Source organism: Balaenoptera acutorostrata, chromosome 3 (genome assembly GCF_949987535.1).
Source record: "Balaenoptera acutorostrata chromosome 3, mBalAcu1.1, whole genome shotgun sequence".
NCBI classification, from domain to species: domain Eukaryota; kingdom Metazoa; phylum Chordata; class Mammalia; order Artiodactyla; family Balaenopteridae; genus Balaenoptera; species Balaenoptera acutorostrata.
The window spans coordinates 17323078-17348515 of NC_080066.1; the positions used below are offsets into that span (position 1 = coordinate 17323078).

Here is a 25438-nt window from a genome sequence, read left to right on the forward strand (position 1 = left end):
TTTACACCTTTTTAAAGGTAGTCAATGACGTCTTTTAGCTGCTCTACAAAGGGTCACCTAAGGAAAAGCAATTGTATGCTTAACATCTGGGAAAAATATTGCCTGTTGGGTAGGCTCCATGAGAACAAAGTTATTTCTCAGATTTTTCCCTTCCGGCTTCAGCTTTGTTTTCCTAGGAATAGTGCAGTAACGCTGGAATTAATGAGTGACGGAGCCCTTGATTGAATCAATATTGAGTGAAAGTCATTTGTATACATAGATGTGACTCTTTCCGTGGGAGTCAGAGTGAATTTCTCATGAAAGTGCCAAGAGAAGATGCAGGGCAGACACAGCTGCCTGACAGAGGCAGACAGAAGCCTAACTTTATAGACCGTTCCATACTCCACATATGTTGAAACAACAGGCTGATTCATAGTTTCCTTGCTTAGTTTCCAAATTGCCTTGCAACAGAAGCAGATTGACTCCCTTCCCCGGTCTGTAACTGGGATTCACAATCTTACAAACTCCAGTCTTTAGAAAGGAAACACTGCAAAGCATGGCTCCCAATTTTTGATAGCCACAAATTCAGATGTTTTCACAGAACAGCCGAATTTTCAATTAAGACAGGGTTTGGCAAACTATGGCCTGCAGACCAAATCTGACCAACCCCTGTTGGTCTGTTTTTATAAATAAAATTTTACTGGAACACAGCCATGCCCATTCATCTACCTATTGTCTATGGCTGCTTTCTCATTATAATGGAGGAGTTAAGTCATTGAAATTGAGATTGTTTTGCCAGAGAAGCCTAAAATATTTACTCCCTGGTCCTTTGCATAAAGTGTGCAGATTCCTAATTTAAAATATCAATTTATGTCATAAAAATATCAATTTCTTTAAAAATGTAGATGTAATTTTAAAGTCAACATCACCAACCTCCTTTATCCCTGAGAATAACCCTCTCAAGCAAGCTGGTAATTTGTATCAGGAGTCTTATTACTATCATTGTTCAGTTCAGGAACCATACATCTAGGAATCTCTTCTAAAGAAATTCTCAAAGATACATAAAGACATGCATACAGATGTACAACTGAGCATCGTTCACACTTGCCTGTAATTCTGAGTAACTGAAAACAATCTAAATATCCTAAGCAGTTTGGGTTAAAATTCTCATTTTGCAAAGTCATGTGACTTATAAAAGGTATGTTTTAAAAACTATTTAAGGACCTAACATAAAATGCTTAAAATGTAATTTTTAGAGAAAATGGTAGGATAAAAGGTGTCTATAAAGAACCATCTCAATTTTTTAAACATATGTATATTTCTAAATGCAAAGAAAAAAGGCTGAAAAAAGACATATGAAAAATACAGACAGTGTTGTCTTTGAGTGCCAGGATTATGGGTGACTTATTTTCTTGTGTTTTTCAAATATTTATTTAAGGGAAAAATATGCAGCATGGGTCCCTCATGCATATGCAAACTCAGTGTGTGTACATGTCTCCATAAAAGGCCTATTGTGCAAAACAGAATATGAGGTTTGCCAAGCCACACAGAACATTTTTATTTAGAACTATAAAAAATTGTATTTTTTTTAAAAAAGAGAATCTGCAAACCTTGAGTTTTAAAAAGTGATTCTATGGAACACATACATTATACTTCATTTAAAACAGAGAAGTTAATCCAAAAATTGTCAATAGACTTACAAAACAATTAGGTTTTGAAATTTATTTCTGATAACTCTGTGCTCAAGAAAAATAAATATGCATGCCTTTTTATTTAATTAACAAAAATGTTTGTCCCAAATAAAACTCTTCTCTGCCATTCTGTGGTTAGCCCATTTCCCAAAGAGGCATGGATTAAAGATGGCAGATTGGTAAGCCTTGTGATGGTAAGCCTTCGTATGGATTAAAGATGGCAGATTGGTAAGCCTTGTGATACCACTTTTTCCTCAAGTCCACGGCAGGCACTGCAGTCCATTCTGCTACTTTTTTCTCGAATGCACTCCAAGTGGCAACTACTAATCAATCAGCAGTATCACGCGAGAGCAAACATATCTGCCACCCTCCACATGGCGACATAACGGGTTTGGCAAGTTAATTCTTAGCGCCCTCCTTCTCTTAAGACTAAATGGGGGACTTCCCTGGTGGCGCAGTGGTTAAGAATCCGCCTGCCAATCAATGCAGGGGACACGGGTTCGATCCCTGGTCCGGGAAGATCCCACATGCCACGGTGCAACAAAGCCTGTGCGCCACAACTTTAAGCCTGCACTCTAGAGCCTGTGAGCCACTACTGAGCCCGTGTGCCACAACTACTGAAGCCTGCACGCCTAGAGACCGTGCTCTGCAACAAGAGAAGCCACCGCAATGAGAAGCCCGCGCACCGCAAAGAAGAGTAGCCCCCGCTCGCAGCAGCTAAAGAAAGCCCGCGTGCAGCACCAAAGACCCAACGCAGCCAAAAATAAATAAATAAATAAATAAAATTTTTAAAAAAAGACTAAATGGTCAAACCCTTTTTTTATCAGCATTGAACTTGATCATCTTACTTCGAAAGCAATAGAACTTTGTGTGTATATTTCAACAGCATCTCAAAATGTCTGAAATGGGACCTACTGTCTCGTTTCTTTGACTATTGACATTACCGGTACTACTGTTTTTTCAGACCCGAGAATGGAGACATTTAATCATTAAAGTGCCAGTCTTCAACTCCACTCAAATCCTATCACTGGTCAAGTTCTGACCACGTCTCCTTGAGGATACCTCTTTCTTTCTATTTCCATTGCCACTACTTAACGTTCAGGGAGTGATGGGGATATTTCGGGGGAAGAGATGAAGATGGAATGGTAAGATGAAACATCTACCCATTTACTTAGTCACTAATATTTTTATCAAAGAATTATTATTTTTATTCCCTGGCTAGGGATATGAGGTAGAAAAGATCTCATACAGCTTCTTTCTTCCCTTTCTGTTGAATTTGTTCCACTTGAAGAGCCAGTAAAATGGCTGGTGGGGCTATAAACCAACTCCAAAAATTCATAGCTGACTGTGTTCAGTCCCCACTGAGGTTCCTGTATATGAATCACCCAGAGGCCGTATCCCCAGCAGCCCTGCTGAGCTGGCTTTTGGCAACGTATACTTTGAAGCAACCCCAAACCATCCTGGGACGCTTTGGAAGCCGCATGCTCACCCTGCCACATCCGGTGCTTCCTGAGGCCCGTCACTCAGGGCCTGCTGGAGGGTGAAACGGGGATGGACCGGGACCAATAATTTCAGGCAAAGATGACGTGACCTGAAGTCAGAATAGCCAGTCAGTGCCAGGCGTGGAGAGGAGGCATCACCGGTCAAGTATTCGGGGCTGGAGATGAAGTGAATTTGGGAAACAAGAGCAGCCCAGCTGAGGGCTGAATCAAAGCAGGTCTGGAGCACCAGCAGAGGGTTACAAGTCGAGAGCATCAGAGCCAGGAAGAAACTTGACGCTCAGCCAACAGTTGCCTCAGCCAGACATTTTCTACGTGCATCTTGTTTGGTGCAAGAGCCAGGTCCCCAGGGGGGCCTGTCTTGGAACTGCAGGGGGAAGATAATGAGGCTCCACAAGCTGGAAGAGCACAGAGGGCACAAAGGACACTCCTGCTGCTGCTCTCCTTTGTCTATCATTGTCTTCCTGGAATGTAAGCACCATGAGGGCAGGGCATGATGCTCTAAACCTAAACGGTAATCGGCACATACTAGGTAGTCAGTACATGTGTAGTGAATGAATGAGGTAGCAGGCAACAGTTGAGCTATTAGAGGAGGAATTCTGGTGTCCAAATAAACAATGCTTTACAAAGTGCCTGAATTTATCCCAACTTGCAAGTTTGTGAGTTCTGAATTTATTACCATGTGTATTTTTTTCTAAGTCTATGTCACGATGAATGTTTAACAGTGAACTCGTGTTCACCATCCATCTCAGGGCCTCTGCAATCAATACATAAACCAAACCCTCAGACAACACTGATAAGAAACATGAATAGTTTAAAATCTCAAGGTCAGGCCCAGGAAAACTGTAATGACAAAAATAATGGGGGTTGACAGGTCGAGTTCTTTTTTTAGGACGGTGTTTAGAAATACTAGACATTTTTCAATTAATGCTGGGAATTAGCTAAATAACTTTAGACGTTAGTTCACGATTGATCATTTGCTTTAACAAAAATATGGCTCAGGAGGACCAAACAGAGGAGAAAAGTACAATTAGTATGTTCATTCATTTCAGGTCCTGTTTACATTTGCATCTTGAATGACTTGGGCTTATTTTTTTAAACTAAGTTTCCTGCCTGTAATAGAATCATTAACATTCATCTTTATTGGTAGCGCATCTGTGTTTAAATTCTTCAGAAGCACCTAGTCAAATGTGCTAAGGAAAGGACAAACATAGAAGGACAGCAAATTTTATCCACATCTCTGCCCCTGTTCAGCCTTTGGCAAGCTGCTTAGTCTTTAAACATTTGGGTGATTTCATTCTAAAATGGGTCTGGTACAAATAAACAATTTCCCAAGGATGTGTGAATTAACCTGAGGTTATAAAGAGTTTTGAAATGATGAAGTGCTATCAATGCTAAGTCAAATTATGAAATTACACCTTTGCAAACATGCTATTGTGAGAATAAATGAATCTGAACATTGTATTTACAGTGTGATTTGCTTCTGAAACAGAATATTCATAATGGGCCTCAGCAGGCGACAACAAAGTGCCATCTTATCTCCTGTTGATAGACCACAATTTCAGAAAATTATTTTTACAATGGCGTCTGAATAAGCACCTTAATTCAAGGCTGTTTTACAAATAGATACATAGCTTACACTGCCATGGAGACATAAAGAGTGAGGTGGGATTCATGAACAAAATTGCTGTTGTCATTCCTTTGTACTTTTGCCAATGTAATCTCTGTTCTTTACAATCTAATTTTAACAAGCTATGCTGAACAAAAAGATAAGGTAAAAGCTACTTCTGTGTTAGTGATCAAACCCGAGTTTAGGTTAATACTCAGGTTATCAACTGCAGTTAAATTACCCTTCGAACTTGGCCTGTGGTTCATCTAGTTTCAAGAACAAACAACTCATTCCTACAGAGAATTTCCGTAGCCTGCAAATGTTATATTCAGCAACAGCAGAAAAATAAATGAGTATTTCTGAGGCCACATTCCTAGTTCTTTTAAATAAATGATTCGCTAAAACAGGCCTGTTCATGGGTAAGATTAAGGTCTAGGTGAAAAAGTGAATGATTCCTTGGAATAAATGCGGCCAAAATAGAGTTTAAAATGCCTGACACAATTGGGGGGTAGAAAACGGACATGAAATCTGTGTCTTGGAGAAAAAAAAGCAGTAGGCAGAGGCTGTGTTGCAAAAGGCAGGGAGGGTCTGGGCTGAGTTGGGGTAGCTTGGAGAGGGAAGTGGGAGGGATGAGGGGGTCTTGTTAAAAAACCAAAGAAAGGATTGGGAATCAGGGCCAGGCTGAATGGTCAGAAAAGGCATGTTTGGAATTTGCTCTCTTGGCACCAGGGTTCCCCTGCATAAGCTGAGTCCTGCTATGTTAGCGGCAAAAGGGGCTCCTTGAGCAGGACCCATCCCTCCCACCTTACAGACGAGGAAATGCAGGTGCAGAAAGATGAAACCCGCGAGCCCACAGCTGTTTGGAGGCTGTCACTTCTAGAACTCAGGATCACGGTGGGTTCCTAGAGGCATCACGTGTGAAGGCCACACCGACCACTAAGCCAGTCTCCGGAGGGAACTGTGAACGTGAAAACACAGGACGGACCCAAAGGAGAACAAGCTGAGGGCATGATCCGCTGGCCCTCTGCCTCGGCCCCAGCTCATCTTTCCCCCGCAGGGAAATGGAAGAGCCTATCATACGAGTCGTTCTATTCTCTGGATGCAGACAAACCTGAGATGTGAGAGTGAAGGGGCGCTATGGGTTTCCTGACCAGAGATGTCACACAAACATCCAGAAATACCCCCGAGAACTCGCGTAAGGTCATGGCCTCGGGGAGGCAGCAGGAATGTGGAAACTAGCCACGGTGGCTGAGGTGCTTGCTGTTGTGGGCGTGGCCATGCACCTGCTACTCCTTTGTCCCTCCCTCTTGGGTTGGCGCTTGCCTATTGTGGCACACAGCTTTAAGAAATGCTTAGGAAACACTGTTATGGTGAGAAGGGCGAGAGGCAGGGGAGCAACTGAAACCCCTCGCTGTCCACTTCAGCGAACGCCTTGGGCTGACTCGGCCTGTCTGCTCTCCAGGACAGCATCTTGACGCGGCTGCTCTAGGACACAGGGCTTGGTTTGTAACCTGGTGACGTGGACAAACGTATTTACAACACTCCGCACAAGGTGCATCCTGTGTTGCTCTTTCTAAGGGAGAAGTGCACGTTCCACGTCCTCCCCAGCAAGCCTGCTGTGAAGTTAACGTGCATTTATTGGGGTTGCCAGCTGGAACGGAAGAAGGCTCTAAATTATTTGTGTGAAATTTATGTAAAGGTGGTTTGGATGTGAGCCCAGATAGTAATATACAATAGACAAAGTTTACAGAGTTGTGATACAAAGTCCCAAGAGTTTGGGGATCAGGTTGTGGAGACGACTGTGAAACAGAAAGAAGAGATTTCTGTCAAGCGGTACCTCTGCATCTTTTTTGAGATTTAGCTAAAGCTACTCACATGTAGAAATTCTAGGCTTTTCAAAGTAGAGGTTTTTGGAGGAAACATGTAAGTTTGACTCCACTACCCAGGAAAATGAAGGGTTTACCCTGTAAATGAGAAGTGTAAGTGTGCATGTTCGTAGTTTAATTAAGTTAGAGCTTTTCCCGGGCAGCTGACTCGGTTCTTTGGCGCTAGGTGAACACGCTGAGAAGGATGTCAGTCAGCCAATTCAATTGGGCAAATATTAATTGAGCAGCTGCTACAGGCAAAGCACTGTGGGCGATGGATATTGTAGTTACATGATTTAGAGGCTTTAAACTGATGTGCGGGATAAATAGGAATCAAGAGACGCCCCAGAGTCTCAAGGATTCTGGGCCGTGTTGTGCAAAGGTCGAAGAAATTCAGGCCGAGAAAAGGCCAGTGGTTTGAGGCATGAGAATAGGCATTGGAATCTAACATCTGCGCAAACAATTCAGTCAACTGGAGGGGAGAGGGCTTAGGCTGAGAAGGGTTAAGGGAGAAAGTGGAGTTCTGGGGTGTAGACACCACGTTCAAAGCCCTTGGCAGTCATAGGAAAGGGAGAGAGAGGTGAGAGATTAGTCTGAAGAGTAACAGGTCCAAGGAGGGCTTCTTTTACTCACGAGTGGAAAGTCCTACAGAATCTATTGGACCGGGGAGGCCCACAAGGTCCCACAAGAAAGAAAGAAAAGCCCTTCTGCTGGACCCCCAGCCATACACAGCTGTGGTCATTTCAAAGGAAAACAGTGCTGGGGGAACTCTGAGAGGCTGCAGACATCATTTTTATCACATACGACCATTCTGGAGGGTGAGGTGGCGAGAAGAGTCTAAAATAGTAATCTCTTCTTAGCCAATATCCTAAGGGCCTTCCTGCGGACGTCCTTTTCTTCGAGGCCACCGAGAATCACCCCCTCTGCCCGGCCCCACTATTGGGAAATCTGTCCTAACCAGAAATGGGGGGAAGGAGACGGCAAGGTGAAAGGAGCTGAGGCTGCTAGAAACTGAGGGAAAGCAGGGAGGATGGAAGGGACCATCAGTTTTAAAACACTGATTTTCCCAGCTGCTTTTCACTATCAATTTATAATACAAAATCCATGTAGTTTCCTCTCTCTTGGACACAACTGTAATGGCAATATTTGGTTTCACTGATTGGGAAGAACGGACATCCCTGTTGTAATAACCACCATGACACTGGCTCCCGCCTTAAAGGATGGGCTGGTTTCCCATTGGATTGTACTGAATATATTTATAAGTCCGAAGGCACACCTTGGCAAATGATGGCTCTTTAAAGGCCATTAATGCTATTATCAAGTTTGTGACACTGAGATAGCATCTTCCTTGAATTTTCCAGAAACTCCACCCATCCAGATTTTTATTTTTTACTTAAAAAAACTTTTTTTGGAGTATAGTTGATTTTAAATGTTGTGTTAGTTTCTGCTGTACAGCAAAGTGAATCAGTTATACATGTACATATACCTACTCTTTTAAAAACTATTTTCCAATATAGGTCATAACAGAGTATTGAGAAGAGTTCTCTGTGCTATACATTAGGTCCTTATTAGTTATCTATTTTATATACAGTAGTGTAGATTTTTAGAAGACTGCAATTATGACACACTTAACCAGCCAATTTATTATAAGAACATTCAGAAATTCTTGTTGGCTGAATACACGTTGAGCATGAGATACCATCTCTATTGTGGATGTGTGCCGTGCTCTTGAAATATTTATGTGTCTCCTCCCAAGGATGCAGACTTTATTGTTTACAGTCTGAACTTATTTTAAGGAAGAAAACCTGCGGATGCAGTTCCTGTTAGAGTAATACCTAGCCTTTATTTAACATATTTATCTTGTATTCCTAAGATATTTCCACCTACATTATCTCATCCATGTTGCATTATTAAGATTGGGAGAGAAAGGAAAGCATTTTGTTTTCTTCAGAAAGAGAAGGAAAAAGATTAATTGAAGCTGTGTCTAGGTAGACACAGACCTTGATGTATTTCCATCTCCCTGAGCCATGCTGGTTAACACTGTCAAACCACAGTATTAATGGTGGCATAACCAAGCCATTCATAGATTGCAACCCAGCTTGTATGACCTGTGTCCTGTCTCATAGATGGGAATGCACGGCAGAGGGGCAATTATAACCCACGTCCCTAATGCTCACCAGAGCACTTTTTCACAGGGAGCTGCTAACATGGTCCCCTGACAATCAGAAATCCCCAGTTCGTGTTAATGAGCTAACACACACATCAGGCATGATGCTAGCACAGCTACAGAGGGAAATAAGGATGTGCTTTGAAGGACTGAACCAGTGTAGCCTAACGGTTACTCAGTAGTGGCCTCAGCCAGGGACAAAGAAATTGGCACTGGAATAAAAGGTAAGGAAAATGCAAATTATTTTCCTTGGAAAAAAAAAAAAGTAAACTTCCAATCAGTGCTAACTCCCCCTACCCCCCGCCCCTTCCCTCAGCTTAATGTCCACAACCTTCGATGAAAAATCAAGTTATGGGCTACCCCTTGTAGGTGCTACTACACCTAAAAAACAACATAATCCTGAATCAGACCAAGTCAACCCAGTGCCACCAAGTTTGTGGGGCTCCGTGTCCTTCATTGTCTTTGAGTCAAGAGTGTTCTTTTTTCTTTAGATTTGGAAATTTAGTGCTTTCTAATTTTGTAAAGCTATCTAGCCAGGACTAAGATTTTGACCACATCTTAACTTTTTCCGTGCCATTTCACTGACCAAGGGTATCTTACACAATAGCTGGCCTGCTCACAGCATCTGGTGGTTACAGAGTCAGATGAGGACTTGAAATCCTGACTACACTGACTGGCCTTTGCCTCCTCTGGCTGTTCTAAAGAAATGTAAGAACTCGAATGGGGAGACATTCATCATCCTCTTTCAGACGGGACTTGGCTGTGCTCTCTGTGACATGCCAACCTATCACAGAAGCAACAAGCCATCACCTCCAACCTGTCCGGCTGCTTGTACAAGTGTCTGAACAGATAGAAACAAAATACTCTGGAGCATTGGTTTCTTCTCAAAAAACACTCTTCTGTTTCCCATAGGGACTCAGTGCCTTGAGCAAACATTCTCTCTTTAACCCTTACAGAGTCACAGTGGCCAACACAAGTATCGAAATCTTACAAATAGGGGAGCTGTGGGAAAGCAAAATTTTCTTGCTATTTGCCTGAAATTAAGTGAATGAGGGGTGTTTGCAAGAGAACCCAGTCTTCTTACTCCTGGGCTTGTGAGGAGCTGGTATACAGCTGGTATCTCATATGCCCCTTGAACTAACTGTATAAATGGAAACTTTGTGCAGCCTGGTTACCAGGCCTTCAAATAAATATTGTATTTCTGTGTGTTTTGTGTTTTCAAACTCCATCAGCCGAAGGAGCCAGAATTCAGATACTCCCCCTGCCGCATCCCACCGCAAATTTCATTGCTAAGACAAGTTTTGACTCAGTGGAAAATCATCAATTTGTTGGAAGTTTCTGGGCACAAGGCTTCACTTAATCCAAACTAAGAGTTTAAAAATTAAGTCCTTCCTCAGAATCAGCTGGTTTGTATTTAAATTTTTGTGTGTTTCATAGAAGAATATGGCTGCTGAATAAAAAGTAGTCTAGTGGTATTTCATTCGAATTTTCGCATTCAAAAAGTATATCCCGGGGCTTCCCTGGTGGCGCAGTGGTTAAGAATCTTCCTGCCAATGCAGGGGACACGGGTTTGATCCCTGGTCCGGGAAGATCCCACATGCCGCGGAGCAACTAAGCCTGTGTGCCACAACTACTGAGCCTGCGGTCCAGAGCCCGCGAGCCACAACTACTGAAGCCCACACGCCAAGAGCCTGTGCTCCACAACAAGAGAAGCCCGCACACCGCAACGAAGAGTAGTCCCCGCTCGCCACAACCAGAGAAAAGCCCACACGCAGCAACAAAGACCCAACGCAGCCATAAATAAAATAAATAATTAAAAAAAAAAAAAGTATATCCCAAGCCCTTTCGATCACAAAGATGGAAAGATGTTTGGTGCAGCAGCTGAGCATTTGGGGTCAGTTAATTTCACTTTTCTAAGCCTCAGGGCTATCATCTGCAAAATAGGGATGATAAAAAGATTAAGTGAAATGAAGTCAGATGCAGCACAGAGTGTTTACTGAGCACATGGCAGCCATAGAGGACTAAGCAGCAAGAACCAGCCACGAAGACTCCTTTCTATCAATGTTATGTGGCAGCCTGGATGGGAAGGGAGTCTGGGGGAGAATGGATACATGTATATGTACGGCTGAGTCGCTTTGCTGTGCACCTGAAACTATCACAACATTGTTAATCGGCTATACTCCACTATAAAATAAAAAGTTAAAAACATTAAAATAAAAAAAGTTTAAAAATTAATAAATAAATATTCTTTTGATGATTTAAATTAAAGGAGAAAAAACACGTTGACCATAAATACGATATAAGATATGTGCAATACAGACCTGGGCTTGATGAGGAGAAAAACTATGTTACAAGCAATTGAATGGACAGAAGCCAAAAGATTTTTTTTTTTTTCCTCCCCATGCTTCTGCAGAATTTAGTAGAATTCTGAATGAAAGCAGTTCACCTTCTGTGCTATCTGTAAAGACTAAGTGACTTCAGCCATAAGCCATCATAATGTGTTTGGTGTGCTTCACAGCCAATCTGAGGGTTGTCCCGACCTTGTGTCATCCTAACTGACCTGGATACTGGACACAGTTCAATCAACCAGAGAAGAGCAGGAAAAGTCTTCTTTGGAGGTGCTATGTTCTGCCAGGTCACTGACTCCTACAGTCAGGATTGATTACAAACACCCAATTAAGAGGCATTTGGAACCTGATCTGAACACTAATCTTGTCTCTTGTTTTTCTTCAGGCTTAATGATCAGCCTTGATGAATACTACAACGACCATTAGTTAAGTCTATTTTATAGTCTCCCTCACAAGCACACACACGCACATATGTGTTTGTGTATGTGCTTCCCCGAAGGATGTCAGCACGCATACAAGTATCACATTTTATGCTGGAAGGAAAGGAGCTGATAATACGCATGCCGGCTGCAGGCACTCCCTTGGATCAATTTTGAAGTGCCGCCTCCCCAAAGTGAAATCTGGTTGGAAATGCCATGCACATGTTGATTCAATTGGATAAGATTTCAACTAATCTTCTCATAAAGGTTGCTTCTTTCAAATTACAGAAATGCCCAACACACAACAACCTTGTAATACTCAAAATTCATTATGATCCAATGTGATTGCTTATAGGAAGAAATAATAAAGGAAATTAATTTTATTAAACACATGGAGTTCTGTTCAAATTAAATCAGTGCTAATGCAGAAAGAAATCAAAAGGAAGAAAGTAGATAATTATCTGCTTGAGCAGCAACCAAGGATGCTGCAGGTGGTAGCAACCACACTGACCTCCGCTGTTCTGAGAAGAGTTCATTTTTACCCATTTAATAGTTTTTTAATTGAATTTAGCTTGGTGGTGGTGCCTCTCACGTCGCCCATGTTGGGAAGTTACTTGAGATCAAAATCAGCAATGAAAATATGAGGAAATATAAAGCAAAGGAAGATCGCTCTGAATTTGCCTGGCATAAAAAGCAGGCTCTTGGACCAAAAACTTTGTGTTTAACATAACTGTAGTATAAGCAAGAACTGTATTTCTATAGTAGTCACCTAAAAAACAATTAGAAAAAATGCTTCAGTAAGACTGTTTTGGGATTATAACAGTACACATTTTCTTCTATCCCCATTCCAAAGAGTTTGGCGATCTTCAAAGGATAGTACATCCAGACTTCAAGACTATAGATGAGTTTTGCCTGATTTTGAAATTTATAAAAATGGAATCACACAAGTCAGGATGGCAGCTGCCCTTGAGGCCAAAGGTCAGAGACTTAAAGCAGACAGGAGGTGGCCTCTTCCTAGGAAGCTGGAAATGTTTGCTCTGGTTCGGTCGGTTACATGGGTGTGCTCACTTTGTAAAATTGTATCAAATGTTACACTTACTTTGTATATTTTTCTAGATATGGATTATAATTTAATATACTTTTATATTTAGTATAGAAAAAAGAGAATTACTTTGGCAAAAAATACCCACTGTTTTCCACAAAACAAAGTCTTTGTTTGCTTTGGTCTAAGTGATGCTCTAAAACCCAAGGCTAGGACTAGGGGTACGCCCATGCCTCAGATACAAAAAAACTCACTAATCAGGATAAATAATACTTTAATGCAATTTTAAAAAATTAAAATTAATGCAAAAATCCATGCTGAACAAAGTAAAGATCAAAACAAAAAATATAACTTAGGGAAACCAAAAATGGAACTTATAGTCCCCAAATTCCCTATAAACAACAAAGTTACCATTGTATAATTACATTTTCAGGAATAATCAGATTTGAGGAACTAAGGGAAGATTAATTTGCATTCAGTGAGTTTATAGTCTATGAAAAATAAATGGTGTTTCAAAGTTTATGACAGCTTAGGAAATTTTAAAAGTAGCATTAAAGACTGTGTGATTTATTCCAACAAAATCCCCAAACTTGAGTATCGTCTCTATTTAATTACAGTTTTATTGTGTTTAAACTTCATACGAAGTTACAAGAGTGAAATCTTCCTTTGATTGCACTGAATTAAGAAAAAGACACCAATTTATTGGTTACACAAAGAAAAGGCTACAAATCTAAATGATAGGAAAGCATTTATGGGATGTTAGCCTTGCATCTTGGTGAAATCCTACGAAACAGCCCTGACAAATCAGGCAGTGAAGTCAGGAAGTTGTCACTCAGAAGACCTCCCTTCTCCCCCAACACCACCACCTTTTTAGACTCTCTTTCTGGAGCTTCACGTTCATTTTCCTAATGTTTTAAACTCAATGTCTGTGAAATTTTTATTGCTCCCCAGATGACATCTGATCTGAATGTAACCACACACCTCTTTGCTCAGCAGTATTTGTCACAAACCATTATAAATTATCATGCTGATAGTTTGCATTGCTGGGAGACCGGAAAAGCTCCATAAATTCTAACTACTGTATCAATGACATTCTTGTTTATTATGCAGATATAAAGTTTTATGAGAGTCAAGATGGCCGCTTTACCACCGAAGGAAACTCCAGTGGAGTGAGACCCAACCAGCTCAATGTAAGTACTGAAAACCATTTTCAATGCACAATGAACACTGCCTTCTGACCAACACTCTGCAGGTGGGTTTTTCTTTCTTTTCTGCTTTTAACTCTGCTTTGACATTTCACAAGCATGGAGGAGTTTGCTGGTGCAAAAGAGAGAAATCAGATTCCTCCTTTTCTTCTCCATTCAGAACATTCTATAGCCACCTCTGGTATCAACATCACAATAAAACCAGGCAGACTAGTTAGCTAGTCTGCTTTCTCCCCCCACCCCACCCCCCCAACATCCACCGTAAAAACCTTTTTGTCAGGTTAGCACAGGTTAATTATGTACTGGGCCAGTCCTGGTGTTCTTCACATGAAAATTTGTGATTGTGTGCATTTCACTGTATGGTTAAAATTATGAGAGAATATTTTAATTTCATGATAAAGAAAACAATAAATAGAAATAAAAATATTTTTCCTACCAGAGCTTGGCTATTTAATTACTTATTTATTCCTACACTCTAAGAAACAATTGTTTAATTGGGTCTCCAGGATGTTTTGCAATAAGCAAATTGTGAAGGAATCAATTTCTTGAGCTTTCCCATTATGAAAGCTGACTATTCAAATACCGACAGTTTCAAGAGAAATGCGGGATGTATTATATGCGGATCATCCCCATTATTGGATTAACATATTTAGTTTGCTTAGTTTCCTATGTCCAAATACTAACAATCACCAAGTTGTTAAAGATATCCTAAGAATGATAATAACTGCTTCTGAGAGGAGCTTCTAGCTTTTCAAAGGGCTTTCATATCCACTACCCTATTTTATCTTACTATAAAACGGGAACAGCAAGTACTTTTTACTGCTATTAGACATATAATATAGCAGAGACAGGGAAAGACATTAAATATCTCAAATAAGATAAACGGCTTGTTCTTAACAGAAATGATAAGTAAAAGCTTACCAGTTCTCTGAACGTGATGTGTCATCTCAAATACATTTTTGGAAGTAGCTTAATATAAACTTAAAAACCCCACAATCCACCAAAACCCCAAAATCTATACTTTTGCACATCCAACATAAACTTTGGAAGTCTATGAATTTATTCCTACAGGAGTTTCTGGTGCTTTCCATCTTGCTAGGGAATTCTAACCCCCTGTAGATTTTAAAGCTGTGGATTCTTCTCACAACCAAAAGGAGATAATTGCACCACATGTGTAGAATTTTCAGCTGCAACCTTCAACAATAACCAGGAGTCATGTGGACCAGTCAGGAAAGACAGTGATGGCAAATGTCTTAAGTTGGTCTTCCTATATCATTTTTGGAATTTTCATTGATAAAACAATCAGGGCGCACCACTTGGAAACATGGCACAAAGATATTTTCCAGGGCCATAATCTCCACTGACCACATCAAGCTAAATGTATCAGCCTTCAAGACTCCGCAGGAGATGGCTCCTTCACAGAGAACAAATACTCACTTGCTACAGTTAAAAACCCACCTTATTCTGTAGCATTAAAAAACAAAAACAGGGGCTTCCCTGGTGGCGCAGTGGTTGAGAATCTGCCTGCCAATGCAGGGCACACGGGTTCGAACCCTGGTCTGGGAGGATCCCACATGCCGCGGAGCAACTGGGCCTGTGAGCCACAACTACTGAGCCTGCGCGTCTGGAGCCTGTGCTCCGCAACAAGAGAGGCCGCGATAGTGAGAGGCCCGCGCACCGCGATGAAGAGTGGCCCCCGCTCGCCGCAAGTAGAGAAAGCCCTCGCACAGAAACGAAGACCCAACACAGCCATAAATAAATAAATAAATAAACCCAAAGTTTTTTAAAAAAAAAAACAACAAAACTCACCATCCTAATTAAAGAAACAATCTTCTTGGCCTTGTCAAGTTTCTTGCTGATATCACTTAAATGGCCCCTTACTCTGAGTTATAATGATCCCTTTTCTAATCATCTTTAAATAACAAAACTAACAAAAAAGTTTGCTCCCCCCATGCTACCATACTCTACCTCACATCACGATATGGCAGAGAATTATTTAAGGCTTGCTGTGTGCCAGACACTTGTAAACACTTTACACACATTCTCTCATTCAACTGGCTTCCCCTTCTTACACTCCTATGCAGTTGGGTGCTGGAGCCAGCTCACACTGGCTCATGAGAACCAGATGTACACACTTCTTTGCAAGTCTGTGCACAGTGACATCACTGTAGTTTGAAACTGGCCATGGTGGGAATATTTACACTACAGAAATCGGCAAGTATCACAGATCAGGACTTGACCTATCCCCTCCCTAGATCCAGTTGTTAACATTGACCAGCACACCACTGCTAATAACTATTCTGAATTCTTTAACTATTATATTACATATATACATGGTCAAAACTCTCAGATCAGGAATTAGTAAACATGAGTTTACTGAAATCTAATAGCACCTTATTTTGAGGAATAATGTTATTACTTGAGTATGTTTTACCAGAGTTTCTTAAAAATATCTCCTATAACAGTTTAAGTATTGGCAAAATGCAAAACATAAAACAAAATAAAATGAAATGGAAAACAAGTCTCCAGTTTGTCTAGGTGATTGACATTGTAAAAACCACAATACAGAATATTGGCCAAAACAAACAAACAAACAAATTCCCTGTTTCCAAGAAGTTACTGGAACACTCTATTAATGGCAACTTTCACACAAGATTAAAAAGTCAATATAATGCCCTGAAGCACTTCTGAATCACAGAAGAAAGATTCAGCTGAAATTGGCATAATTTTACCTGCTGTAGTGTTCCACTAATTATTTGGAAATTGACCACCAGGACATGAATGTATGCTAATTCTCCAGGCATCAGATGTTGAATTAATCAGATGACCTCATCTCCCTGACCATGAAAAACTAGTTTACCCCACCAAACCAACAGGTTCTTGAGGACTTCTTGCAGGTGGGAATATTTTCATACTATTCTTTTCTTCTCTAAAAGGGTTATGTGTTGGCAAAGAAAATATTTTAAATAATGAAACTGACTCATTTTAAAACTTGGGAAAACATATCAGTCTTTGAGAAACACTTTAGAAATGAGATTTAAATAGATTACTTTCCTTTGCTAAAACTATTTATATATCTAAACATCACTGAAGGTTGATATTCAGGTTCAAGTCTCTGGAGAGTACACCATGTGCAGTGTGCCAGAACAGGAGGACATAGATAAGACAGAGACAGGTGGTCTGCTGCGTGGATGTCCAGTGAGAAAAGCAAATTTGGATCCAAGTGGACTGCCGCTTGCAATGTTAAAACATACTTTCCAACTGTGGAAAGCAAAACCTACACACAGTTCTTTCATACGAAGTGAGGAAATATAATTTAGACTGTCCCTCTAGTGAGGATGTTTTCATAATAATGAAACCTGGTATAAGTTGATGCTTAGTAACTTAACCATAGAAGGAGATAGGAATGCTAAAGCACATGAACAAACATTATATTCATCGTGAATTAACAGTTCTTTTAGCATTTTCCATAAGAGACTTGCAATTATTAATCTACTATAGAAATCCCTCACTAGACTTACCCTATATTCCTCATTTTTTTTTCAATGACAATTTGCTTTGGTCATGTCAAACTCAGTAAGATAAACACAGTTCTTAGATCACAAAACATGCCCCAGATTGGTTTAAAAAAAATACCCGACCTCAATACCCGTCTGCCAATGCACTATATGAGAGTGACCTACGATATTTAATAAGAACTCAGGTGAGAGTTTGGGTTTCTAATTCTTCACCTTTCCAGGAAAAAAAGACACATATATACACAGTTCTCAACAAGAGTTCCAAAACCAAAAGTGTTAACAGGAAAAAGAATATGAGAAATTACACATTTAAATATAATCTCCCTGGTTTAGGGCACTCAGAAATCACTTAACATAATTTAATTTCCATACCATTGACACATGATCTGGCCTAGATCAGAATCCCTCCTGGATCCATTTACATTCTAGGTGGTTCACAGACTTTCCCCCCATAGACACCTGCGCCCACTAGGTGGTGCTGTGGCGCCCTGTTCAAACATTCTCACTTACTTGCAGTCTCTGTCTTCCAAATCGAAGTGAGGGTTGAAGTTAATCATAATTCTCTGATATGGGTCAGGAGCCTGAATCAGCCATTCACATTTTTCACTTGGGTGATAAGAATGAGGATAACCAGGAGATGTAAGGTACCCGGGACTTTCAATTTTTATAGTATCTCCACATTTATCTGCAATAAAAATAATACTTTAGTAGACCTTTTCCTGACAACCAGTTAGGTATTCTAAATTTACATATAAATGACCGGTTATTAAACGTTCCATAACTTTTTAAGGGGAGCTCCAAGAGGCGCTTGCAGGTCCTTCAGGTGGCGCCGATACCAACACGCCACCAAAGGACACCCTTTGATCTCAGGAAGTCGGTTCAGGAGGAAAGTGGCCTGAGATCCGATAGGACCCCACCCCCACCCCACGCAAAGTTCCCTCCCAAGAAAAAGGTCTTCCAGCATTAAAAACATTAAGTCCCCTCAATGGATGTTAACATGGTCCCCAGGGAGCTTCTGCTAGACTTAATTATCCCCCCAGAAGTGTAATCGCATTAAGGAGTGAGTTCTAAGTGAAGGCGACTAAAAGATGCTATTTGACCCTTTGTGTTGCTTTTTGATGATAAGCCTGGTCTGTGTCATTGATCAGTGGGGATTGTCATCCAGGATTTCAATTGGCTTAAAGCCAAACCTTTTGTTGTTGTTGTTTTATCTGCCCATAAATCTAAGTGATTTTGAGTTATCTCTGCTTTTGAGATCCAGATCATCAGAGAACAAAGTATATGTGGTGAAGCAGAAATAATTCTGCTCTACTGCTCCAAGTTGCTCAGTCTTGGAAACCAGATCAAAGTAACTGGGCAGAAAGAAAAATAAATAGCCACACAGCATTAATTCTAATTACCTACATGGTGGAAAAAAGCTCCACCACATGGAGGTCTGGGTATCACATAGGATGAGCTATACTGTCACAGTTTAGGAAAGGTGAGCTAACAAGTTTTGAGCCCTCCTTTCAAAAAACCCAAGAGCCAAAGTGATTCACTGAGAGCCAAAGAAACCAGTCTCTGGGCTGCTTTATTGTTCAGTGGGGACCCTCATTGTCACTTTTAATGATGGATTTCATATTGGAGAGCCTCAGTCTGCAATGCTGCCACATTTATTGATGCTTATTTCGAGCAATAAAAATTTGGTGCATAAACTATGTAAGAGGAACAGGTATGAAAGCAGTAAAATATATAAGCCTATCAATCACAAATTTTCAGTAATGGTATATATAGATTTTAATATTGCATCTAATAGATTCCCTGTGGAAAGAGAATGGCATTCTTTGCTCTCAGCATGAATTTATAAATCTACAGAATTTTATTACAGGAAAACCAGGTCAAATGGAAATGAAAGATGAAGTGCACATCAAAAATGTATAAAGCTACATGCATTACAGAAATCATTTCCCATAAATTAAAAAGAAGACAATATAAATTACATTGTTTTTCTCAATTGCTAGATGTTTTTGACTTTGTTTCTCAGACTGGGGGTAGCCTTATATGGGTTTCCTTTGCCTTGGCTTTTAGAAGCTTAAGGTTTGCCAAGAAGAAATGATGTTGTAACCGGAGTTCAGAATCTCAGCTAATGATCATATTGGACTCTGTTATGTGATTCTGCCGAGGCTCTTGCATTATTTTAAATGTGTAGAAAACTTGGAAAGCGACCCCATCTCATTAAGTCTCCTCCAGCTCTGTACAAACATCATGGCAGTGTCTGGCATCTGTTAGACGGGTGAAATAAAACAGCACTGCTTGTAGCCACTCGACAGAGTCACTTCAGAAGACATTTAGGTGGATTCGGTACCACACCAGAGCTCTTTAATCTGTGACTTCTGAGAAAGTGACAGTGTAATAAGATAATGCGGACTCCTAGACTCCCTGGCTCTGTTAAATCTCTCTAACAGTTGATTAAGAAAGAGCAGTTTCTAATGATTCTGGACCATTAGTCCTAAATAAGGTTAATGAATTAATTTAGCAGACACTGGTACTCGGAGGAGGTGGACATGGCTGGAAGAGGTCTGTTGAGCTACAGAGGCATTAACTGGCTCTGGTCACTGCAAACACAGCAACATGGGTTTAACTAGTCAAGTCACCGAATGAAGCTCAGGGTCTCAGCATTCCCCAGATTTCTGCTAAGAAAATTAAGAAGTATATATATTTCTTATGTATGTACACACACATACACTCACACACACAGACATATGGAGCTCACAACCTAAAGTCTGAAAGCTATTTGCATTGGATTTCAAATCCATCCTATGAACGCCACCACCGATTTAATCTCCGGAGTTGTGGAGGCAGAGTTTGGGTTACTGTAATTTCTAAAGTCTAACCACTTGAGCTCTTTCAATTGGAGGTGAATGTTATTTCGTTCCCTGCCAGACTACAGAAAGATGCCATCATCCGAGGTTCATTAATAAATTGAACTCCACATTCACAATTGTGTGTGTGTGTTTTGCTTCCAAGTGTATCTTTTAGAACACTGCTTGGTAGCTGTTGGGGAAATCTATTGCTTCAATCACGAAACCTCCAAAAAGCATAGTAGAAAGATTAACTTCCATCGTAAAGATGTGATTTACATTCCTCTCGGTATGAACTCCTCCACTTGTGGTCTCTTATTAAAACAATATACCACCGTAAGTAGCGGATGGTCTTTCTTTCTAATTACTCTGATTGAAATCTAAGCCAGACAAAAGTAAATATTTGATAATTAGTTAATAATAATTGCTGAAGACTTACTGTAAAGATAATGCCATCCCCTTGCTTCCACCTACTTTACAGTGTAAGTCAAACATGCCTACAACCAGATCCCATTTTAAAACACATTATTTAGGTTACAGGATACTGTTTATAACCCAGCACGGTCTTCCATTTACTTAACAGTGAGTGGTTTTAAAAGCTAAGTGGAAGCTGCAACTAGGTTGGGGATTTTCAGATATCCTGGTGCCTTACACTGTATATATCAGATTCCTTTATTGACACGATGTAACTTTCATTCATACTCCAGACGGATCAGGGCCATTTACAAAAGCGGAGGAGGGAGTTACATCCACCAGCAAACCGCTATCTCCTGCAGGCACCCACCAGAGGAAACAGTTCGGGGGAGCTGCTCGAGAACCAGGAAGTTCTCCTGGTAAAGTGTTCATTAACTTTCAACAGCCATCAGATTTTTGAAAGGGAGTCTCATCTAATTGCCTTTGGGAGGAAACATTATTAAGATAATTGGTGTGCTGCTCTGGGAAGGTAAGCAGTTCTGCCTTGTAGCAGAGGTAGGAAAACCTCCACGGCCAAACAACCAACTTCAGGAGGGAGTCAGAGCACTTGAAATCTCCCTGCCCTACACAGACTTATCTTATTGCTTGATTTCTCCCCCTGGATAAAAGTTTCCTTCGCCCAGGAGGCGGCTCTCCCCGGTGGATCCCGGCAACTGGGCGCGGGTCCGGGGTCCGGATGCGGGCAGCCTGGAGCCGGGTTCACCCCCGTGGCCGCGCGTCTCCGCCTGTCACTTACCGTTGCGAAAAGCGTCGGCCGCCGAGAGGACCAGGGCGAGCGCGGCGCACAGGAGCGGCAGCCCCCTCTCCATCCTCCCTTCGCTGGGTTCCCGGGCAGACGCGGGAGAACCGAACGTGCAGGGAAAACAGAGCACCGGGGCGATCTCAACAATCCGGAGCGCTTCCACTCCTCCCAGAGCTGTAAAATCCTCAGTCCGTCTTGGAGAAAGGAAAGCGGCGAGGCAATGCCGTGATCCGAGAGAAACCCTCCTCTTTTTGTGTCTCAAGTCGCCTGCATCCTGTCATTTAGCTCCGGTTTCCTCTCTCTTTTCCCACACTTGTTCCTCTTCCAGGAGCCACTGCCCGGGCCATGTCTCAAAAAAAAAAAAGGGGGGGGGGTGGTGGTGGGAGGAGGAGGGACGTAGAGAAACGCACACCAACGCCAATTTCCAGAAAGAAAAAAAAAAAAAATCCGGCTTGTTTCTGGACCCGCTGGAGCCGAGGAGCTGGCGCCCAGGGGAGGTCCGAGGTGTCTGCGCGAAGGAGAGGAGCAAGCAATGAAAAGATGAGCGGGAGACGGCGGAGTTCCACCAACTGCACCCCTGCTTCCCCCATCTCCTCCTCCCCTCCCCTTCTGGAGCCCTTCCCTCGCTTCCTCCCGCCCCTCTCCCCGCACGGGCTCGCCAGCAATGGCCTGACAGGAGACGGGGAGGAACAAGTTTCCCTCCGTGTGCGTTCCCCGTGCGTCTGTCCGTCTCTCCCGCAGGCCCTGCTGGGACCTTCCCGGGAAGGGAGGCGCCGGGGGTCCGCGCCCAGGGCGGGCTGGCGGGTGTGTTTGGGGGACTGGGCGTAGAGGTCGGTGGCAGCGCCAGGGTCGAGCTAGCCCACCTCGGCGTGCTCGCTCGGACCCCCGGGGGAGAGCGAGGCAGCTCGCCCAGGATCTTGGGGATCCGCCGCCGAGGCGTGCGGGGCGCGCGGGAGGTAGCGGCTGCTGCTCCCAACTCCGAACGCCCGGGAGGCGGCCGGGGCGGCCGGGTAGTGTGACCTGGGGCAGGAGCAGCAGGGCGCCCCTGGATGCTGCGGGTCAGGCCCGGAGGGGCTGAGGAAAGCTCGGCAGGGGTGGGGGACGCACCCCGGAGCCGGGCGAGGGTCGGCAGTGTCGCTGCCACGTAGAGCCGAGTCAGTAGATTCGCGCGGGCGAGGCTGTGCTGCAGCCGCACCCGGCCTCCCTGCCCGGTAAAGGGGCGCGCTGCTGGGCGCCTGGCGTGCTCGGGTGCCCGCCGCGCGCCGCGGGCTCCATTGTTACCCGAGATCTGGAGTCCTCTCCTCCGGGTCAGAGGGCACCCTGGAGGGTGGGAGCTGGTGTGCCTTCCAGCTAGGGGGCAGTCGTCGCCCGACCCCGCCCAGCATCCTGACTCGGAGCCCAGGTGCTCGGGGTTTGGAAATTAGGGGTCCACTGCCCCGGGTTCCTGTGCAATCCGGGGGAGGGGAACAGTGGCGGGGGCGGGGTTTGCTCTTGGCAGGGCTCTCACGGTACCAGCTCAGACCACAGGCCAAAGTCACGCCGGCCCTCCAGCTCCTCCCCACCTCCGCCTCCCACGGCGGCGCGTCCTCACTGTGGGCTGGATGCCCCCAAGTTCCAGCCCCGAGGGCTTTTCGGGAACTGCTGTAGAAAGCCTCTGCGGATAGGAACAGCAAGGACATTTCAGGGAACAGACAGGTTTTGGCAGCGGATCAGGTCCTTGAGAGGGGTAAATGCCCGCGGACCCCCTCCGAAGGAGTTCGCGGGGAAGGTGAAAAGGTCAGACGCCTTCTGGGAACGGCGTTTCTGCACACACCCGAAAGCAGAGCCTTATTCCTACCTGGCGCAAAGAGCTGGCAAAAGAGATTTAGGAATGTTGGCAGGAAGACTCTGGTCAAAGGTTTTGGCGGAAGAACTAGGGGCGGGACGGGAGAGAGGAGGCCCAGGGCGCGCGGGCCCCGGGCGAGGGCTCGGAGCTTGCGGGTGGCGGGTGGCGGCTGGGCGCGGTGGCGCGCGCCGGTTGGGGTGCAGGCGAGCCCCGCGCGGTGCAAAGCTGCACCCCGGGCTCGCCCGCCCGCGTCCGGGGAGTCCCCGCCTCCAAGCTGGAGACGAGCACCCAGGGCGCTGCGAGTCGCCCTGCTAGCGAGCGCTTGTTCGCCCTCACTGGTTTCCTCCTTCTCGGCTATCCCACCCCGGACGCGGGGTTGGAAGGGGGCACTACGAGGCCGGGAGTCAAACGCCTGGGTGGAACGGAAGGGGCAGTGGCGGGGCGAGACAGGGCGCCAGCCGCGCCCTGCGCAGACCCCGGGGAGCCAGCGCCGCAGAGGGAAGCCCGGGCGCTTGGCTACCGCGAGCGCGCGACGACTCCTCCCCGCCTTCCTCTCGATCCCCGGCGCGCCCCCGCCAGTCCCAGTCCCCGGCTGCGCGGGGCGAGCGGCATCCTCAGATTTGGGGTGACCCCGGGCGACCTTAGCCCGAGGCTCGGAGGGAGAGGCGCCTCTCTGAACCTGGCCGGTTGACAGAGAAGGGGAACCGGGCGGCGCAGCGCCCGGGCGTCCTGGAGGCCTGGAGTCACGGCTGCCCTCCTCCTTCCTAGTGGGAACTGCGCGGCCGCGCTCGGTCCGGGGAGCGGTTTTGACCCGTCTGTGCCTCCGCGGGGTGAGAGAGGGGGCACACGCGGAGACTTGATCTGTGTTGTTTTTAGAAAACTGCCGCCAATCTCTCTTCCCCTCTCCCTGCTGAGTGTGCATTTCCCAGGCTGGAGCCACCAGCTAACAAATAAAGCCACCAGATCCTGCACTCGGAGAGGCACTGCCCTCACTCCGCAACCTCGACCCCGGGCTCCCTCCCGCCTTTCCCTGGGAAGGGCACCTCCCGCGGGTCGAGGCGCGGAAAACGTCCGTCTCCTTTCTTGCTCCCCAGCTAAGCATTTTGCCAGTCTTTCTCCAACCAACTAATAAGACACGCAGTAGGTACTCTGGGGGAAATAGCATATTTAAGTTCTGCCTCTGATTTTTCTGGTCTCAGCTGATCTGAGGCTTTTCTGGACTCCTGAGTTTCCACACGCAGTACTGGGTAATGGGAGCCCTACCGCACTGATTGATAATTGCCCGCTAGTGGGTTGGTGCAGAGCAAACTGTCCTTGCTAACAACCTCTTTCCTCTGCTGTTGGACTCTACTAAGTGCAGAAAAGGGTCAGTTTTAGACTTCTGCAATTCCCCTGCAAAGGGAGATAGACCGACCTTTACTTGACGTGATAGACAGAGGAAGAGTTTGGCAGTATTCCTAGGTTGATTTTATTTTGGTCTTGTGAACACATCATTCTTCCGGACATCACAAATCCCCAGACTAGGTAGGACCCAATTCCACTGAAGGGAAGATTCATCATCACACCCGAGTGCCAGGCAGAGGTCCTGGGTGGGCAGTGCCCAGCGCAATGGACTCCCATGGAGGGGTTGCTGTGGGAAGAAGGCCCTTCACATCTGCCTCCTGAGCAGGGCTGGAACCGAGGCCCATCATTAAGAACAGACTGGGTGCATACAGAGTGAAGTGAGTCAGAAAGAGAAAAACAAATACCTTATGCTAACACATATATATGGAATTTTTAAAAAATGGTTTTGATGAACCTAGGGGCAGGACAGGAATAAAGACGCAGGCATAGAGAATGGACTTGAGGACACGGGGAGGGGGAAGGGTAAGCTGGGACGAAATGAGAGAGTAGCATCGACATATATACACTACCAAATGTAAAATAGATAGCTAGTGGGAAGCAGCTGCACAGCACAGGGAAATCAGCTCGGTTCTTTGAGACCACCTAGAGTGGTGGGATAGGGAGGGTGGGAGGGAGATGTAAGAGGGAGGGGATATGGGGATGTATGTATATGTATAGCTGATTCACTGTTATACAGAAGAAACTAACACACCATTGTAAAGCAATTATACTCCAGTAAGATGTTAAAAAAAAAAAAAAAGAATAGACTGGGTGGTAAATGTATGGTTTCTTTCATCAAGCGCTCATCAATTTGTCAAAAATAAGGTGAGAG

The 25438-nt window shown here is 44.1% G+C and overlaps 1 protein-coding gene across 8 annotated transcripts in view; it reads right to left on the bottom strand.

Moving 5' to 3' along the window:
- Positions 1-22791, bottom strand: part of NRP1 (neuropilin 1) — a 138605-nt gene extending 115814 nt beyond the window's left edge. For 3 of the 8 annotated variants that reach the window (XM_007189849.2, XM_007189847.2, XM_007189846.2), the window contains exons 1-2: positions 21393-21979; positions 17853-18027 (exon numbers count right to left, since the gene is read on the bottom strand). In XM_007189849.2, the coding sequence (XP_007189911.2) occupies positions 17853-18027; positions 21393-21465 (248 nt within the window). In that variant the 5' untranslated portion in view covers positions 21466-21979. Of the gene's footprint in view, positions 1-17852; positions 18028-21392; positions 21982-22505 lie in introns of those variants that run through there. The other 5 variants (XM_057541941.1, XM_057541937.1, XM_007189848.2 and 2 more) reach the window with 3 other exon arrangements.
- Between the last annotated feature and the right edge of the window lie 2647 nt (positions 22792-25438).